Source organism: Mya arenaria, chromosome 10 (assembly GCF_026914265.1).
Source record: "Mya arenaria isolate MELC-2E11 chromosome 10, ASM2691426v1".
Lineage (NCBI taxonomy): Eukaryota > Metazoa > Mollusca > Bivalvia > Myida > Myidae > Mya > Mya arenaria.
Window position 1 is genome coordinate 67,706,709 of NC_069131.1, and position 15,633 is coordinate 67,722,341.

Genomic DNA, 15,633 nt, shown 5'->3' on the forward strand with positions numbered 1-15,633 from the left:
ATGTTATTTTGATATAAAAGGTAATCCCTCACAAGGTCGCTGATAGAAGCCATTCATATTATGTTGTTTTGATATAAAAGGTAATCCCTCACAAGGTCGCTGACAGAAGCCAGCCACATATTGTTGTTTTGATATAAAAGGTAATTCCTCACAAGGTCGCTGACAGAAACCAGCCACTTAATGTTGTTTGGATATAAAAGGTAATTCCTCACAAGGTCGCTGACAGAAGCCAGCCAGAAATTGTTGTTTTGATATAAAAGGTAGACCCTCACAAGGTCGCTGACAGAAGCCCAAAAATGTTGTTTTGATATAAAAGGTAATCTTTAACATTGCAGCTGACAGAAAGCAGCCACTTTATGTTGTTTTGATATAAAAGCTACTCTCTTACATGGCAGCAGACAGAAAGCAGCCACATAATGTTGAATTGATATTAAAGGTAATCTCTTAAACAGCAGTTGACAAAAGCTAGCTACATAATGTTGGATTTAAAAGGTTAACCCTTACAAGGGCGCTGACTGAAGCCAGCTACATAATGTTGTTTTGATATAAAAGGTAATGTCTTACATGGTAGCTGACAGAAAGCAGCCACATAATGTTGTTTTGATATAAAAGGTTATTTTACATGGTCGCATACAGAAGCCAGCCACATAATGCTGTTTTGATATAAAACGTAATCTTACATGGTAGCTGACAAAAAGCAGCCAAATAATGTTGTTTTGATATAAAAGGTTATCTTAGATGTTAGCTGACAGAAGCCAACCACATAATGTTGTTTTGATATAAAAGGTAATCTCTACACGGTCGCTGACAGAAGCCAGCCACATCATGTTGTTTTGATATTAAAGGTAATCTCCTACACGGTCGCTGGCAGAAGCCAATCACATGATGTTGTTTTGATATAAAAGGTTATCTCCTATCCTACAAGGTCGTTGACAGAAGCCAGCCACATAATGTTGTTTTGAAATGACGTATATAGCCTACAAGGTCGCGAGAGGCATTTCCGCCCCGTGCACTCGCTCGTAGGCGCTTTGTCCGGCGTCTTCGCTGATGATTGAAACCCTGCTTAAGCAGAAGGAACGAAATCGACAAATACGGTTTAAATTTCCATAACAATTTAGAAAATAATTGTTTGTTTCTGAAAGATTAATTTTTCTTTCACCGAATAAGAACAGCAAAGTTATATTTCTCAAATGGCGTAATATTTACTTTTCGTATTCATGAGGTGAAACATTTTGCGAGCTTATTTTGTTTTATGTCTACTGGGCTTGTTCCTTCGGATTCCGTCTTATTATTAATTTATTTCGCAGGGGGGGGGGGTCAAAATCAAAACTATTTTCCTGTTTATTAGTTTGAATATAAAACATACAAGATACACATGGTAAGTATCAAATACTCACAACAAAACATTAACTATTAACACTCGGGCAATATGTAATAGCTCTACAGATCAAAGGATGAATATACATTAATTGTATAGTCCTTATTCGCATATATCGTTTCAGCCGGATTTGTACTGGAATCGTTTGAAAGATTATCCATTTCTTGAATGTCCGAAGCATGTCATATTATAGAATCACCAGGGAAACAACACAGTGTAAAATGGGGCAACAGATGGAAATACATTGTATTCTCCTATCAGCGGTTTCTTACGAGATGTATCGTGTTTTATGTACAAGTCATTTCATATGACTTCAAAGGGCCACTTGTATTTGCTGATGCTGCCAATTAACTGAAATTGATATTACAGTGATATGTTGAAACACTAGTAAAGGATCAAAGTTTAGGATAAAGCACGGTGAACCAAATAGGGCACTTCATCACAAAGTGTCATTTTTCAGTACAATGGTGACGATGGGGTTATTTGGATACTTCCGTGTGCATGGCAACTTATTTACTCCTTGCAGTTATATCTTGCCTGTAAAGCCACTTAAACACTAACGCGTTAAAACTAGGTCCTCGGTTTGTAAAATTCATGTTATTAATTCTGCTTAGCCTTATTGAACGATGCCATAGAAACTCCAATGATACACACAGAAGATACAATCCAGCTAAATTTAAACATTGGAATATAAACAACGATACACGATTTACTTACATACATACAAATATGTAAGCCAGCAATTATTGTTATTAATAGTTCATACTATTAACTTTGCAACATAGAACGGCACATTCATTACAAAAGTAAATGTATAGACAAATGCATTTTTAGCAATCCATATTTAATGTCCAAACATTGCAGGTTCAGCAACATATTTAAATTGATAGATAGATAAAAAGATACATTTTTACATATTTATGTAATTATTAACAATATATTTAAAAGCAACAACATCTGCAGTGTAAGTATCTCAAATGTTCATATTATTCACTGTAATCAATATGTTTAATATGAACATACATTTAAAGTGTTAACAATATAGTTCAACCCCGACTGCTCGAATTAACTTGGCTCGAATTCCTCGATGGCTCGAACTGCATGTAAATGACGTTTTTATACTGTATGTAAGAATTCCCGCTTGTCTCGAATTTTTCGAGGCTCGAGGTATTTTCGACGGTCCCTGTGAGTTCCAGCCAACGGGGTTCGACTGTATATTCCAAATGTTTAAACGCAGTCGTAAATCTTTAACATAATATTGGCGTTGTTGTTCCCCATTTGGTTATATTCGTGTTCTGATCTTACTGTGAAAAAGCCTGGTTCCCTCTTCACCAAACCCTTTGTTTGACAAATCAGCAGACACTATTAAGACATTACCAAAAAGTTCTGCTCCGACAGATAAGGCCTAAACATTGATATTTATAGTAAATATCATCTACTTGAACCTTCACATTGACAAGAATGTGCAGTATTAACAGTATATATGAAAGGTTTTATATACATCTTAAACAAGCAGCACGGCGACAAACAGGCATTTATTTTTTGGGCAAGTGAGCTTCTTTGCAAAAGTTTATTATCTTCTGTGCCTCAACTCCCTTCATTCCAAAGTCACTCATCAGGTCATTCTTTGTCAACCCTGTAAGCAGAACTCCATCTACATCATTATCTAAGAATTGTTCTGCATAACTACTTAGATTCAATCTTTTTAAGTAGCCAGTAACTTCAGGCACTGTTAAATTACATACATCTTCTGGAATTTTAACGACCGGCAGGCCGATTTGGGTATCCTTTTCGGGAACTCTTGCTACAATGTACTGAGCTTCCGGTATCTGAAATTTGTGTTCGCTTGCTTTCTTGTCAACAGTGATCGGAGCCACCATTGCTGAAGGACGTTCATTACTCGGAACCGCCGTGTTATCTGGACTGAACAATTTCGGTTGCTGAACGTTTTGTGCCAATTTTCTACTTTTCAAGTCCGACTTAGGAGAATTTGTTTTTCCGAGGTTTTCTGGAGGATCTGAACTTTTCAGCCACCCTTTAGGCTTGATGGAAATTTTTGGTTTACTTCCAGGTGCTGGTGGATTCTTCGGCCTAGCTGCTTGAGTTTTCTTTTTAAGCTCAGCTCCTGTAAACATATTGTATTTTTCTTGTGCTGTGGTGTTGCTCTCTGGCTTCGCTTTCACTGGTTTCAGTCGTGCTTTTGCAAGTAGTATGTTCTGCTCAAGGTCGCAACTGCCATCTCTGTTCGGCTCTACATCGCCATGTTTGTTTTCTTTGACTTGATCTAATAGATTCTCGCTGTTCTCATAAATATCAATATCGGGCTCTTCGGCAGGTAGCGGCATAAATGGTTTTGGCTGCTTAATCTGCTGTGAACTTAGTGTCTTTAACTTACTTGTGTTTGGCTTTGTAATAATCTCTATAGGTTCATAACCATCCATGCCATCAAATGATTCACCCACGCAAATAATTTCATCTTCTTTTTTTGCAGAATTTACGTTTGCGTACGGTTTGTGAACAAGTGACCAGAAATTGATGTACGAACATGGTTCAACGTAAGAATACACAGCCCCATCCTTTGCTGAGAATTGTTCTTTATAGTGTGCCATTTCTACAAAAAAAACGTTTCTAAATTAGTTTGTCTCTAATATATACTTTTCCTTGTGCTATTTTAATTTCATGCAATAATGATTGTATTTATATTATTTTGTTTGTTTTTTCTATACATGTATTACACAGGGAATCTGAGGATAATTTTTTTAGCAAGACTGAAATGTTGGAAGTTTGAAGTACAAAATATAATGTTTGCAAATTATGGTTTAATTGAAAAGTGCATTGACAATAATACTTGTCATATAAAATACCTGGATTCCCGTAACATGTATCATAGGAAAAAAAGTCGCAATGATAGTCAAGGTCCTTGAGAAAGGCATGCCATTCGTCTTCAGATTTATTCTTGTGTCCCGTCACAACGGCAAGGCGAAGCTGTGTGAGATATAGTGGCACATGAATCACCACGGTCTCTAGGGTGTCTGAATCTGTTGAGTGGGACAAAATAAATAGTAAGAAATTATAGCTTCACTGTTGTTTCCCATTATTTATCAAATTATTATATTCATTTTGCATATCATTTAGTATCTGTTGTGCACTGCTAATTAACTGCATTGTTTTACGCAGCCATCATTCTCCCGATAACTTTATGTTCAACTCTGTTCATAAATACGCGTCTTTGTCTTAAAACAATTACTCCATCTCTATAAAAAAAATATGTGTCTAATAATTCCCAACCAAAACCGTGTACGCGCCATCTGGGTTTAACGTGTCCATAATTATACTTTGCCATCTATTAATCATTGTTGTGATATATTTCTAAGGTGACTTCTATAACCGTGACTACAACGTGTTTAATCATGTAAAACTTATATATTATATACATATCATTGTGCTAAATTTCCCGAACCTATGTTGTTTCCAAGTAGGTAAATCTCATCAAATGTGCCTGTAAGGTCAATTTCAGGAATGTTGTCTGTATTTATTATCCGGTTTCCAACTGTTATGCTTTTCTTTTTCTGAAACTCAACCACGCATGGTAGAGTTTGCTCTTGGAGAATATCAGCGATCGTCCTTTCCTTTATAACTGAAAGTTAATGTAAATTAAAAACTCATGCTCGTCGCAGGGTTTGTACAATGATTTTAGTCCAAAGAAAAGACCAAGATGGCCACAAGGAGCCTTCCAAATCTTTCATCTACCAATACATTCATAATTACATCACCCATTCACCCATTCATCGATTCATCCACCTTTTCATAAACCCAACCAACCATTATTACACCCATCTATTCATCGACGCCTCCATTTATCCACCAATCCATTCATCCACTAATTCCTTCATTCACCCACCCATTCAAATCCATCCATCCACCATCCATTCATCCATCCACCGACCCATTCATCCACCCATCCACTCGTTCATCCATCCATCCATCCATCCATCCATCCATCCATCCAACCAACCAAGCATACATCTATCCATCCATCCAACCACTCACCCAACCCAAATCCAACCATTCACACATCCACTTAACCATCTATTTATCCATACACCCATCCGCTCATCCATCCATCCATCCAACCGACCAACCAACCATCCATCTATCCATCCATCAAACCACTCACCCAACCAAAATCCAACCATTCACACACCCATTCAACCATCCATTTATCCATCCATACATTCGTTCACCCATACATCCGTTCACCCATCTACCAATCCATTCTTTCAACAACCCATTAATCCATCCTGCCTATTACCCATTAACCCATCTCTCACTTTATTGATCAATCCATTCAGTCATACTCCCACCCATCCATTCATCCACTCTCATTCATCCATCCATTCATCTTTCAATTCATCCATCCACATATTTATTTAACAACCCTCCCATTCACCATTCCCCTATTCAACCATATACCAACTCCACTTGGAAGTAGGAATTTAACACACAGCATATGCCCAAGACATATGTTTACCAAAATATGGATTTGAATAGATTTTTGAAATTTTACAAAAGAACACAATATAGGCTACGAGTATGAATTTTTCTTTAATTAGATTACCGAATATGATACTATTTCTCTAATTGCACAGATTGATGTGGATGGCGTGATGGGCAGTTACAAAACAAAACAATTTAGTCTTCGAGTAGTACCCCTTTTTAGATCCATGTATATGACATGTTCATATAAATACAGTTATTATTAACCAACGATACCTTTTTTGCCAGTGCCTTTGACACAAACCGGTTGCTCAAATTTCTGTGGAATGCTCACGTGCATTATATTCCTACCCAATCTAAATTGAGCAATGACCCTCGGTTGCCTAGATATGGTCTGAAATCGAATCACCTGAAAAGTAATTATGAATGTTGTCGTAATTTATACGGAAAACATTCGTCTAAGTGAGTGCCCGCTTCCAACACATATGCAAGTTTGTGATAGTATCTTACTTTGAAATGTGGTTTGACAAATACTACATGTTAATGCCTTTCGGTCGCTTAATGTTTAGTGGATGATTTTTGTCGGCTGAGTTTCGAAGGGGAAAGGTGAAACCCGCCACGCGTACTTACAAAGTGATGGCAAAAGCCACTTATCATGTGTTTAGAATAGTATAATCAAAAACCTGCTTTTGTGAAGAAACAATCTACTCTTAACAATGATATATGCTATATTTAATTAGAAAAGCACTAATTTGTTAGTAAGTTAATTTGATTTCAGGTCTGACCCAACATAGATCCAGTGCAACCACATTGGCACAGTCGCACATGCAGCTATTAGAACAATCTCCAGTATTCAAGATTCTATGTGTGTATCGCCAATGTTAGCATGTTTCTACCTCTTAGTTCATATTTCATCATCAGTTACTTAAGGAATATAACGTAAGTATCATGACATTATTTCAAATGATAAAAATAGTCTCAGAAAGAAAAATCAAACATTTAAAACAGTGTTTATGTGCTCTTTCATACAACGGGACTTAAAACAGTTTTACCTACGGCGTATTTATGGCGGGCAGCTTATAGTATGTTGTCTGATCAATCACTTTAGAAACCTTTGTAAAAGCATCATCAAATGTCGAAAACATGTGTATAGGCATAACATCTAGGACAAGTTTGTCAAACCAGTCATATTTCTTGATTCACTCAAGACTTTTTGTCCATTTAATTTTAGAAATTGCCTAAAAGCGGTCATGTTTAACCAATAATTTTTTAACAATTTGTCAGACCATAATCAAATTTTGGGAACATGCGTATGGGCATAAAATCTAGGACAAGTTTGTTAAACAAGTCATATTTCTTGATTCAATCAAGAATTATTTTCCATTCAATTATATACATTACCTAAAAGCGGCCATGTCCAACCAATAACTTAAGAGTCCATTAATAAATCATCATCGAACAAGGTCAGAATTTAAATGGGCATAATATAGTAGACAAGTTTGTTACAGGCCATATCGTTCAGGTCACTAGAGAGTCAATACCCTTTAATTATAGAAACAAGCTTAACTCGGTATGGACAGAAGATCTCGGTCAGGTTAAAAAAGGGCTATGACTAATTAATATTTACATCGACGTCCGCTCTCTAAATTTGGCTTAACGAACACCCACATATCACCGCATTTTGTTTCTTTGAAATAGGAAGGCTTATTTTACAATAATTGGCGCTTTTTTAAGCTCATGTTGTATCTGGTCAACTCGCTTAGACTAAGATTGTTTGTTCTTCTGTGTCATAACCATGTTTCACTCATGTGCAGTCAAAAACATTAAAGAACCTTCCTTCTTGAACATATTTGTTACTTCCCTTGATTTTAATTCTCTTGATATACGTCTATTTGTTCGAAACTTCCATTTTAAAATCTCGAACAGGATAAAATAAAGTATTGAATGACAACAAATATCAAATTTGTATATAAATATTTATGCGAAAAGCTACAGAAACAAGCTCAGTAGCAAAAAGTTTAAACATAAACCCGGTTTAATGGCACTGGGTTGCTTTTTTTATAAGTTGCTTTTGTATTAATGTGTTCTTATTAATGGTCAAAACTATAATAAACTAAATGTCCTTTAGCTTAAGCGTCTGGCACAGCGCGTTAAGTCCACTGTAGAAATAGTGCAGAGAAATCTGTTGAAGTATCAAACGTTGCCAAGTATATGTTTACATTAGTTGATATAAATATATCATTTATGGTAAGCCATAAGTTGTCTGAAAAAAATGTCAAACGATGACGGATCAATGACAGACAGCTCGATATCGGTCCGACAAGATATCGGCCAGTTTCGTATCCGATGGGCAAAGCGATATCGGATCGATATCGTGTACGATATTTATCCGATATATATCCGATATGGGATTGCTGGTTTGGTAACGCGTGTGACACATGTATGGGCTTTCACGTACGTTAATGTATGATGAATCATATTGGCGGCAGTATCTGCTAGGTATTGTGAAAGATGTTTGATCTGATAATAGATTTTAACAATTCAAAAGTATTAATTTGAGTATGTCGTATGAACCCCTTTACCGATACTACCACCTATGGTATGTGCAATGTTCTGCGTTAAGTATTATCAGAACATAAGGTAACAGACCCTTGTGTACGTAAAGGGGTATGTCAGACCTGAAACAGGAAATGTATAATAAGTTAAATCTGTACAACAGTTTAACAACAACTAACTATGATTCTTGAAATATATGTATATAATGCATGAATGTTATTCGCTGACTACTAGTTGGTAGGCGGAGCTAATCAGAACATGCAGAGCATATCAGAGACCACTACAGTATGTTTTGAAAATGATACCGAAAAGCATATTCATCATTGATCCGTGCTTATTAAAAATATGTATGGATTTACTCTTCGTATAAAATGAGCAAAGCGAACGGTTACACAAATGTAAACCTTATATTTTCAGTATCGGCTGTATCAAAGATTTGTTTACATCCTGTTTCAAATACGAATATATTACTGTGTGTTAAGTCAGACGTTAAACTGCTTTAACGATGTTAATATCTCGTATAATATCGCTGTTTTCGGCTTTACCTTAGTTGCCGTGTGATATGGGTTATTTCCCAATACAAAAGATACTTAAATATCCTTTCATAAGTGCTCATGTGAGGGCATGAGTCAGACGACATGACAAAGACGAAATAAGCAGACGACTGACTGAAATTCCATTTAGTCTTAATAGACAGCAATACTTTTCAAGTCTGCCATACAATTATTTTGGTTTAATATCAGCTAGCTATTTCAAGTTATGATCAGATGAATCAGTAGATGTAACTCGGCCAATTGACAAAATATTATCCCAAACACTACGCTGTTAATAAGGGTTGTATTCATTTAAAAGCGTATCATTCCATTTTTAAGTATATTCTTTGGTATTGTTGATTATAATAAATTACAAGTGTTGTGCTGTTTAAAATCATGTATAATTATGGTCCCTTTTATATGTGCTGGTTTGATCAATGTGTCTGTTCTCTCTTATATATGCTGATTCGATCCATTTGTACGATCTCTCTAATATGTGATAATTTGTTCCATATTATTGGTATCTCTAATATGTGATGGTTGGATCGATGTGCATGGCCTCTCTAATATTTGGGTCAATTTGTATTGTGTCTCCTATACGTAATGGATGGATACATGTGATTGGTCTCGCTAAAATGCGATGGTTGGATTCATTTGTATGTTCTCTCTAATTTGTGCTGGTTGGATCCATGCGTATGGTATCTTTGATATATGCTAGTTGGATTGATGTGTATATCATATCTAATATGTGCTGGTTGGATCCATGCGTATGGTCTCTCCTACATGTGCTGGTTGGGTCCATGTGTATGTTCTCTCTAATATGTGCTGGTTGGATCCATGTGTATGGTCTCTCTAATATGTACTAGTCTGATCCATGTGTATGGTCACTCTAATATGTACTGGTTGGATCCATGTGTATGTTCTCTCTTATATGTGCTGGTTGGATTCATGTGTATGTTCTCTCTAATATGTGCTGGTTGGATCCATGTGTATGGTCTCTCTAATATGTACTGGTTGGATCTATGTGTATGTTCTCTTTAATATGTAATGGTTGGATCCATGTGTATGTTCTCTCTTCTATGTACTGGTTGGATCCATGTGTATGGTCTCTCTACTAAATGTTGCTTTGATCCATGTGTAAGTTCCCTATAATATGTGTTGGTTTGGTCCATGGGTATGGTCTCTCTAATATGTACTGGTCGGATTCATGAGTATGACCTCTTATATCAGCTGGTTTGATCCATGTGTAGTGTCTCTCTTATATATTCTGGTTGGATCCATGTTAATCCATGTGTATGGTCTCTCTAATATGTACTGGTCGGATCCATGTGTATGGTCTCTCTAATATGTACTGGTCGGATCCATGTGTAGTGTCTCTCTTATATGTACTGGTCGGATCCATGTGTCGTGTCTCTCTTATATGTGCTGGTTTGATCCATGTGTAGTGTATCTCTTATATATCCATGTGTATGGTCTCTCTAATACGTACTGGTCGGATCCATGTGTATGGTCCTTCTAATATGTACTGGTTGGATCCATGTGTAGTGTCAATCATATATGTACTGGTCGGATCCATGTGTCGTGTCTCTCTTATATGTGCTGGTCGGATCCATGTGTAGTGTCTCTCTTATATGTGCTGGTTTGATCCATGTGTAGTGCCTCTCTTATATATCCATGTGTATGGTCTCTCTTATATGGACTGGTCAGATCTATGTGTATGGTCTTTTTAATATGTGCTGGTTGGATCCATGATTAGTGTCTCCCTTATATATTCTGGTTGGATCCATGGGAATGGTCTCTCTAATATGTGCTAGTCTGATCCATGTGTATGTTCTCTCTAATATGTGCTTGTTGGAACTATGTGTATGTTCTCTCTTATACGTGTTGGTTGGGTACAATTCTAATACTAATACTAATACTTATATCAAATCAAATAATAAGAAAAAGAATAAGAATAATACATATTAATAATAATAATAGTACTTATGTGGAAAACTACAGAAACAAGCTCAGTAGCCAAAGGTAAACCCCATTTAATGGCAAAGGGTAAACGACAAAGACATAGAACACAAAACCAAAACAAAATCACAAACAAGAGACCTCACATGCCGGAACATTCCGAGCCAGCCTAAGACGATTTTAAAGATAACATGAATCTGCAAAATTTATAAAATCAAAGGACTGAAAGTTTAGTTATGTAAGGATGCAATATGCAACCTTATATTTTGTTTCAGGAATTCAACTTCAAAAACTAGAAGGCAAGTAATTTTCAAAGAATTGTTTTTATATCCACGGTTTGAATAAAGTCCTAGCAATTCATTGAGTCTATATGCCCAACTACATGCTGGAAACATTTTATTTTTACGAATTTTCTTTAGACATCACCATAAAAATTGGGATGAGCACCCCTAATCAGTCAGCGATTTAAGACTACTATTGTACTTTGATATAATATTTTAATGACCATAAACAAATGTTGAGAAAGTTCTCTTTAATTTATACTATCTGAAACCCGTTTTTTTCGTCGTAAGTTTACCGCGATAGCAGAAATGTTTGACATCTGTACATATTCTTGCGAATCTCCTCAACTGTGCAATAAAAACACCATATAATGGTGAACTAGGAACATCTCCATCTAAAGAAAGGTAATTAATCATTTTAAAATTAAAATCATCACGTTTATCATAAAGATTGATATTCAATATATCTTCCCTTACTTCGAGTTATTGATCTAAATATAATGCTTTCAGATTGGATGTGTTAGATTTAATAAGTTGCTATTGTGAAAGGTATATCGATTTAATATTATTTGTAAATACCGGATTATCGAAACTTTGAATATAATCAATATATCTAAAAGCGCTATTGAAATTATCAACACGGGCGAGGTCTCCAGACTTAGATAATTATATTCACTTTCATAGCTTTGTATATTTTAAAATATTTACTCTTTTAGGATGTAATAAACAGGCTAGACTTCATTAAAATTCAGCCAATTGCATAATCTATCAAAAATGTAAATGCAAACGACACTTCCTTTACTTGTGATACCATATCCTGTTATTAATTGTTAAAACTATAATAAAGTAAGTTTCTTTAAGCTTAAGCGTCCGGCACAGCGCGTTAAGTCCACTGTAGAAACAGTACAGAGAAATGTGTTGAAGTATCAAACGTTACCAAATATATGTTTAAATTAGTTGATCTAAATATAATATTTATGTGAAGCCACAATATGTCTGAAAAGAAAATGTTGAAAAGAAGACGGACCAATGACGGACAGCTCTATATCCTGTGCAAATTAGGGACGAAAATGCGCCAGTTATCACAAAGTTGTTCCTGTTTACTATCATATTAAAGTTTAAAGGTAGTCAATCCTTCATTAATTTAAACAATTGCTGCTGGTTAATTTCATTTTGCAGTAACAAAAAGTGAAGTTTGAATATTTGTTTCACCGAGAACTTTTATATATACCCATTATGTTATTCAATCACAATATGAATATTGCTCAATAGTTTTAGTTTATTTGAACTATTTAGTGTTCCAAAGCCAATGAAAGCCTTTATTTTAGCTGGTTGTTTGCTATGCAATACATTAAGACCTATGATAAATGTTTAACATGTATAGTTAAGACGTTCATGGACCACAACATGGCCAAGGCGTTGGTTTTTTCGAAAAATGTAGTGGTGCTTAAGCAATTGGCAACGCATTTTGAGTTCAGGCACTGCTTAGTGTCTGTCAGAAGACCATATGACATTTGACAAGGCTGCCGTATTGAAACAGCTATGGAAATGCCTGAAGATAACACGGCCTATCTCCAGCCATAAGGAGGGTTGGTCGTCGTTGCATCTGAAGTTACAGTTTTGCACAAAGGGGAAACAACAGAACAGAAAGGCAGCAAACAGGCTAACAGTCAATCGAAACGTTTTTGTCCGTTGAGCGATGATCATGATCATGAAAAATGCTGGCTAAAGAGTCGTGGTGCTATAAATACATAGGGCATTTGGCCAAACGGTGTATGTCGATTAACGAACGGCAAAGACGTTACCTCGGAAAGGGAACATATTCAAATGTGAGCGACTTAATTGGTATATATATCTGTCTTCATATTTAGGTCTGTCCACAAGGAAAATCATTGTGCCGCTTATTCTATGAGATACCAAAGAGATTCTGAGGTATCAATTGAAAATGCAAATGCAATATTGAAGTCATTTTCTGAGAAGAGAATGGAGTTGCTTGGGAAATGCGAAGTTCCGGTGGAATATGAAAGCCAGAAGTAAAAGCGTTCGCTGTAAGTGGCCAAAAGAAAATGACCAGCGCTTTTCGGATGAATGAAATGTGTATGTGACAGGAGTTTGAGCACCTATGGAATAATGATAGTTCACGGAATCTACATATTAAAGGTTTTAAGCCATTTTTCATCAAAGACACAATATAACGCGAGTTTGAGCGGATGAAAATAATAGATTCTTGACAAGTTGAAAAACAGCGAGTGGGCTTTGCTGCTGGTTGTAAGCGAGGAGCAGTATCCAATTCCTAATACAGAGATTCCAAAGATATTGTAGAAATTATTCGAAAATATCCGCTTATAGAGAAGTGTACGAGTACATATTAATTAAATTTCCATTTGCGTATCCCAAAATGGTTTAAGGTCATTTCCGAGCTATAGTAATGCGAAAAAGTCTATCCAGAACAAACGTCCTGAATTGCAAAAATCAGAATGTAAGTGGTGGGTAATCAAACAAATTACTGAATGGGCATGCGTGAAGATAAACTATTAACAGCTAGACGTAAGTCGACACTGTATGGAAAAACACCCGACAGATTAACATTTATAAATAGGAGGGACATTAGATGTAATGTCCCATGATTTTCTAAAAGGTAGAGATGATATACTCGCTGTGGTAATATGACACTACCTTGTGCTTCCAACGTAAAAAGTTTCTATAATAGAACTTGACGTTAATACAATGAACACTCATAGCACCAGAAACGTCTTTTCTTAACAACTGGACGTATACATTAGAGTTTTATATCTACAGAAAGTTCTTGAATCTTTTTTACTGAAAGCAGATACACGAACACATTTAAAACATGATTTGTAAAGCCTTTCTAATGTAAGTAGATATCTTAATACCAAAAAATATCAATAATGTAAAATTGAAATAACTAGATTTAACTGTTAATCGATTTCCATATCTCTTGCCAACAAATGATCAATAAGCTTAGATCAACTCGTTATGGGTAATTATTTATCTTCTTTATTTTCCATTTGTTATGTAGCTCTATAAAATGTTTTTAAATCAAATGTGGTCGAGACATACATGAATATAAAAACTTTGATTGCCCTTTGAAAGAGCATTTTAACTATTCCCTGTACAATATAACCTAAACATTGAGCTGGTGTCAGTTGAGCGTGAAATGGTCTAGCAAAACCACAAAATAATATTACAAAGAGTCCCTAATATGAACATTATTTTACACCACTGTGTAATTAACGTTTGCTCTCACTTGATAGCAGTTGTATATGTATGGTTGACCTACCATTCCCCTGTCAAACGTATCTCCCTGTATTTCCCCGCAGTAGCCTTGTGTAATCATAACAATTATCGGCAACTTTTTGCTGAACTTCTCGTAAAAATCCTTTGGGGAGTATTCCTTCTTCTCAACAATATAATCATCCATGGTTGAGTTGAGATGAGGTGAGCCAGGTATCTTAAAACTCCTTTGAATATCGTAGTGTGAATTAATTATCTATAGGCAAGTATTCGATATCGTTAAAAGTTCAAACTAAAGAGGGTCTTCGTTTACATGCCCTTCAAATGGCCAGACATCATATAACATCTGTGCCAAACACTGTTTTACATCTTCGAAATATCTATCACTGGAAGGATTTGGAATCCAGACAGTGAACACATACAATGTAAACTCCATGGAAAACTCTTAAACTGTCATGAATAATTTCGACATATATGCATGCATTTACTTTATTGTCCATTTTCTTCCTTTTCTATTGAAAGCTGCATAAACACTTTGCATGTCCTATCAAAATACAAAATATGTACATCGCATAGTCTTGAAATCGCCACAGAAACGTGTGTTGAAATGTTTTTTTTTAAATATTTGATAGATGTTAGTCAAAAATAGTTCTACTTGTTTTTGCGCAAAGTGCAAATAGTTGGGTGTTACCCCGTTAAATGCATCGTCTGATACACACGGTTTATTTAAAGCTTTGCTCCGTTAGTTGCAATAATGGGTTAAATGTTTTACAGCGCAGCAACTGTTTACAAAATGTCCGGCCTTCAAGTTACACACAGTAGTTTACTCAATGATAGCTAAGCTCAATTTCTCGAAATAACCCATAAAAAACCTTCTTTTGTCTTACACATTTTTCCTTCTATTAATATTTAATATAATTCTAATTAGTGTCTTACAGTACAGATTGCATTTAAATCTAATCGGAGTTTCGTTACGTCTTGTGAGATAAGGTTTTTAAAACGCATGAACCATTTTGGGTTAAAACATGTATATAACTCACCCAATAACTAGCTTACATTGACTTTCACTCCGATGGGAGTATACTTAATTATATTGTGTTGTATTTTTCCACAAGTGTTATTCGCATATGAACTTGGTTAAGCCCCCCACACTCACAAACACACACCTCCCAGA

At 35.7% G+C, this 15,633-nt stretch overlaps 1 protein-coding gene across 1 annotated transcript; it reads right to left on the reverse strand.

Moving 5' to 3' along the window:
- Positions 1 to 1,329: 1,329 nt before the first annotated feature.
- Positions 1,330 to 15,633, reverse strand: LOC128206655 (uncharacterized). Its single transcript, XM_052909258.1, has 5 exons — positions 14,506 to 15,633; positions 6,152 to 6,284; positions 4,839 to 5,015; positions 4,243 to 4,416; positions 1,330 to 3,989 (listed from the first exon to the last, which is right to left on the reverse strand). The coding sequence occupies exons 1-5, from the start codon at positions 14,644 to 14,646 to the stop codon at positions 2,914 to 2,916; spliced, it is 1,701 nt and encodes a 566-aa protein (XP_052765218.1). The 5' UTR covers positions 14,647 to 15,633; the 3' UTR covers positions 1,330 to 2,913.

What these genes read in the sequence shown, in the direction of transcription:
- LOC128206655 (XM_052909258.1), bottom strand. Translation starts at nt 14,646, where the DNA reads ATGGATGATTATATTGTTGAGAAGAAGGAATACTCCCCAAAGGATTTT. An exon ending in CAAAGGCACTGGCAAAAAAG is followed by an intron (nt 5,016 to 6,151) that starts GTATCGTTGGTT and finishes ATTAACTTTCAG; the next exon opens with TTATAAAGGAAAGGACGATC. An exon ending in CCTACTTGGAAACAACATAG is followed by an intron (nt 4,417 to 4,838) that starts GTTCGGGAAATT and finishes CCCACTCAACAG; the next exon opens with ATTCAGACACCCTAGAGACC.